This window comes from Cryptomeria japonica, chromosome 5, assembly GCF_030272615.1.
Source record: "Cryptomeria japonica chromosome 5, Sugi_1.0, whole genome shotgun sequence".
Lineage (NCBI taxonomy): Eukaryota > Viridiplantae > Streptophyta > Pinopsida > Cupressales > Cupressaceae > Cryptomeria > Cryptomeria japonica.
In genome coordinates, this window is record NC_081409.1 from 41680769 (window position 1) to 41685951 (window position 5183).

General features: G+C 34.6%; 1 protein-coding gene across 1 annotated transcript; it reads left to right on the forward strand.

Moving 5' to 3' along the window:
- The first annotated feature begins 228 nt into the window (after positions 1-228).
- LOC131057399 (cellulose synthase-like protein H1) lies at positions 229-4890 on the forward strand. The gene is made up of 9 exons (XM_057991571.2): positions 229-670; positions 784-1114; positions 1204-1344; positions 1474-1599; positions 1846-2058; positions 2172-2304; positions 3176-3378; positions 3494-3841; positions 4090-4890. The coding sequence occupies exons 1-9, from the start codon at positions 405-407 to the stop codon at positions 4615-4617; spliced, it is 2289 nt and encodes a 762-aa protein (XP_057847554.2). The 5' UTR covers positions 229-404; the 3' UTR covers positions 4618-4890.
- Positions 4891-5183: the final 293 nt, after the last annotated feature.

Here is a 5183-nt window from a genome sequence, read left to right on the forward strand (position 1 = left end):
ATATTTATAAGCTTAAACTTATACACTATAAGATCAATACATTCTATCAGTCCTATAGACAGCGGCCAGTAAAATATATCTTCTCGTTTTTCTAGAAAAACTAGAACCGGACAAATTAGTTCCCTGTACGTCAATCTCTTAGCCACCAATCTCCACACATCTTAGTCAACTATATCATGCCATATACAGCCAGAACCATAAGAAACAATATTGTGATCCAATGTTGCTATTACTATTACTTCAGTAAACATTTGATACCAGTCTGCATTTCACACGGCATTGTTTTTAGTCTTGTCAAAACAATCCAAGAATCAAAAGACTGAGGCAGATCTCTATATAAAGCCAGATTGAATTGGCCAGAGTGCAATCTAGTAGTTGTAAAGGCAGTTTATGTCTTCTAACTAATGGAGACGAATGCCTGCAGTTCTGGTCCTCTGTTTGAGAAAATCACAAAGAAATCAAATCTTTATAGAGCTTACGTATGCCTTCACTTCCTGCTTTTACTATGTTTCCTATCCCATCGCTTACTGAATCCTTTTCATGAATCTTTTGGGCTTTGGATGGTAGCTTTTACATGTGAGCTTTGGTTTGCTTTCATGGGGATAATCCTTCACAACATGGCATGGAAGTTTGTTGAGTATAAAACATATCCAGCGAGACTTGCAGAAAGGTAGTAAGAAATGTTCTCCATTTGTATATTTGTTTTATCATAGACTGAAGGTTTTATGTTCATTTCTCTTTAAAACACTGCATAATCTTGGATGTTATGTTTGTAACTTGTAGATATAGTGGAGAATCTGTTTCCAAGCTTCCTGCTGTGGATGTAATCATCACTACAACTGATCCCTTCAAAGAGCCTTTATTGATAACTGCCAATACAGTTCTTTCTGTTCTTGCACTTGATTATCCAGTAGAAAAATTTGCTTGTTATATCTCAGATGATGGTGCCTCTCCCATCACTTTCTACTCTCTGGTAGAAACTTTGAGCTTTGCCAAAAAATGGGTGCCCTTCTGCAGAAAGTTCAAAATACAGACCAGGGCCCCCTTTATGTTCTTCTCCAAAGAAAAAGAGTCCTCTCATCCTGATTTTGTCCGAGAATGGCAAGTCATGAAGGTGATGATGTGACTAACCTACAAAATTCAATAGTTCCAGTGTTATTAAATCACCATGACTCCTTAACATTGTTAAATGCTAATTTGTAGGATGAGTACGAAGGTTTGAAGAGAAGGGTAAACACAGCACTGGAAAAGAAACAAGCTCCACCAGATTTCATTTCTCATCATAGTGTTGATGGGTTTGTGTATAGAAGCTCAGATATTAAAAACCACACAAGTATAGTACAGGTAACAACAAGATAGTGGAGTTAAAATGCTTCTCTCTAACTTTTCTGCAGTATAATCCTAAATGAAGATAGTAGGAGTTTCTCTACATGGTGAACATCTCACTATAATTTCTTTAATGTGTATCTATAGGTTATTCATGAAAATAAAACGATTCATGAAAACGAAGCTGATGCTTTGCCCCACCTGATATATGTTGCTAGAGAAAAACGCCCTAAGGTCAGCCATCATTATAAAGCTGGCGCCATGAATGTCATGGTAAGTAGATTTTATTACTCATCTTCTAGGATTTCTATGAAAATGTTTTTAAAAAGCTTCTTGGAATCTGTAATTCAGATTCTTACAGGCAATTGTTAACTGTATATATTGTTACTGAATCATTTAAGAGCTACATAAACATGGAATATATAATATTGTTATGGCAACTATGATAGGATTTAATTGTACTGAATATGTACTATTTCCTAACATGATTTTTACTGATTTGATGTGTTGGGTTTTCAGGCAAGAGTATCAGCATTGATGACAAATGCTCCTTTCACACTTAATCTGGACTCTGATATGCATGTCAATGATTGCAGAGCTATACAACATGCTATGTGTTTTTTCCTTGAATGCAAATCTGAGGAAGAATGTGGTTTTGTACAATTTCCCCAAGTGTTCCATGGAGGTCTCAAGGATGATCCCTTTGGAAGCCAGTTGAAATTACTAGTAGAAGTAAGAAATAGTTGCGAATGTTGTGAACTGCTTATTCAAGACCTCCATAGCTTTTTGCCGAGTTGTTATATAGTTTAAAAGTGAGTAATAATGGAAATGTTGAGTATATGCAGCTCGCAGGAAAAGGATCGAATGCGATGCAAGGTCCCCTTTACGGAGGAACCTGCTGCTTTCATAGAAGAAAAGGGTTGTATGGGTTGCCTCCTCGGATTAATCAATACAACAAAAAAGGAAGTGAAAGACAAGGTAAGAGCAGATCTCTTGAATGAAATTACATCCATTATTTTCTATCAAATATAACACATAAATACATACTAAAAATGTTCATAATAACCATATATATATATATATATAAATTATATAAATAATATAATTAATAAATTAATATATAATTTTTTAATTAGTCTTTTAATATAAAAAAGTATATTTAACACTTAGGATCAAATTTCAAATATAGAAGCTGTGGTCAAGTCATTTTAATTGTTGTACAATATCAGCAAGAGATCTGGAATTCATTTTGTGTTTGATGTATAACTATTATTGTCTTTGGAGATGTTTGGGGCGGTTCTATGATAGGAACCTTCCTCTTTTTTGACATGTTTTTAGTTTTGTTGCGTTTGATCCATCTATATTTATTTGTCTTTATTATAGACTTTGGTCCCACAAATATACTTCCCTATCATGTTTTGAATAATATATTATTAATTTTTATTAAATATAATTAAATAAAAAAAAATATATAAATATAAAATTGTGAGGGGCTGGGGTTGGGTTTAATTAATTAGTGAGAGTTTCATGTAATAAGCACTAGATCATAAGTTCTAGTCTCTCTCAGCTCATATGATACGTCCTTCCCAATTCTTAAGAGAATGTTAAAAACAAACCTGGTGTCATGTGGTTCGAATAATGAATCTTGGAAAGCTTATAAGATTTCTTTTATCGACTGTTTCCCATGTAAATTCGTCCTAGGTGAATCAGGACCGTCCCGCTCTGTATTTGGATCGGAATTGGGTCCTATACACTGAATAAAAGTAACGAACCCATTAACATAGATTATTATCAATAAAACACCCTAACTTTATAATCAGTAACATGTCTCTTCCTGTTTCTTAAGCAGAGATTCCAGATTTTGCATCCTCTTCTTGCTCTTATGAGGCTTTGAGGAAAGCATTTGGAGAATCCCATGCCCTAGTTGAAGCAGCTCAGGGAGTTATAACTGACATTCCATCTAATAGCCATACTCTTCCTTCCCTGGTTACAAAGGAGGCTTTGAAGATTGCTAGTTGCAGCTATGAAACAAAGACTGCCTGGGGCAAAGTGGTAGATACCCATACATTAACTTATTTCTTCTCTTAAGTAGATATATTACTGCAAAAATCTTCTACAGAGATGATAATTTACGTAGAGGATGCTAATTTGCATTGACTGGTTGCAGGTGGGATGGATGTATGGATCCACAGTTGAGGATGTTATGACAGGACTAAAAATTCATGGTCTAGGTTGGCATTCTATTAGTTTCCAGCCAGAAGAACCAGTTTTCATGGGATGTGCAGCAAACACTGGCCCAGATACTCTTGTTCAGCAGAAGAGATGGGCAACAGGACTGCTAGAAATATTTGTAAACAAATTCTCTTTTTTCATTGGAATCAAAACAAGTATTAAACTGAGGCAGAGGATGCTTTATGCTCATTTCTGCCTATGGGCAATTTGTTCAGTACCGGCAATCTGCTATGCTTTACTTCCTGCTATCAGTCTACTACATGACAAATCGTTCCTGCCCAAGGTAAGTTAATTACATATTAATATTAGTTAGACCTGGAATGAAACATAATATTAACACAGCACACTTTTGATTTGTTCAAGTGATTCATCTTAAATTATGTTGATATGTCAGTCTTTTTATAGAAATTAGTGTAATTTGAGATGAATCACCTAAACAAATCAAACCAGATCATAAAACAGACTCATTTTTATTGATGATTTTTCATACCATAATTTACAGAGATGGATATATTGAATTTGATAATGCAGATTTCAGAGGTTTCTTTTCCAATTGCACTTGTACTCTTCCTTTCAGTATATGGATATCAGCTTGTGCAATACATTCTTTGTGGGTGTTCTGTCAGAGAGTGGTGGAATAACCAATTCATGTGGTTCATTGTGTGCACATCTGCATGGTTCATTGCAGTGTTTGATGTTGCAGCAAAGTTGTTGGGATTGTCCGACACAGTTTTTGTTGTGACTCCAAAGGGGTCAGAGGAAGAAGAGAATGGTGATGAGGGCGAGTTTACAATTGATTCCTCTCCACTGTTCATCATGCCCACTGCAATATTATTCTTAAACTTAGCAGGTCTTATTCGGAGCACCGTTTCACTTGTGGGTAGTGGAGATAAGATCAAAGACAGGCCATTTGCAGAGTATTTGTGCAGTATTTGGGTAGTAATCAATCTTTGGCGGTTTGTGAAAGGATTGGTTAGAAAGGGCAAGAGAGGCATTCCTTGGAGTGTTATCATGAAATCTGGTGCTTTGGCTGTTTTCTTATACGCTGCACTGGCCTAATTCAGCGGTGGGTATTTCTCGTATTGCAAATCTCATTGAAATAAGTTTCAAGAGAACTGCTCTGACTAGTCTTGCAATAGAGAAATAAGCAATTGGGAGTTGTTAGAAATATTCTTCTATCACAGAATGATTCCCCTCTCAGCCTTTCTGGTGAAGAGCTCTTCTTCCGGTGATATTCTGTCTCTAATATTTGGTACTGTGTTTAATAGCCCACTGTATTCTTCAAACAATGAAGAACTTTTCTTTCTAGTGTGACAATCTGTCTTTGCCTCATTTCTCGTGCTGTTTTGCAATAGACATGACATATCTATTTAATGGCTCGCTTAATTTATTTATTTATTTATTTTTGGACAAAATATTAAATTAAAGAATTTTAGAAAGTTACATTAAAAAAATTTAAACAGCAATAGTTGTCATTAAAGTTAAAGAATAAAAAAATTTAAAATATTTTTTCAAAATTCACTTCTAAAAATTAAAAACAAATACAAAATCAATAAAGAATAAAAAATTCATATAAAACAAATCAATCAGATCAAATCAAATTATTCTTAAAAAGTTAAAATATT

Bases quoted from the DNA above. Each gene is read 5' to 3' on its own strand.
- LOC131057399 (XM_057991571.2), top strand. From the start codon at position 405: ATGGAGACGAATGCCTGCAGTTCTGGTCCTCTGTTTGAGAAAATCACA. The intron at 1,600-1,845 runs GTAAGTAGATTT...TTGGGTTTTCAG, and splicing joins CTGGCGCCATGAATGTCATG to GCAAGAGTATCAGCATTGAT. The intron at 3,379-3,493 runs GTAGATACCCAT...GACTGGTTGCAG, and splicing joins AGACTGCCTGGGGCAAAGTG to GTGGGATGGATGTATGGATC.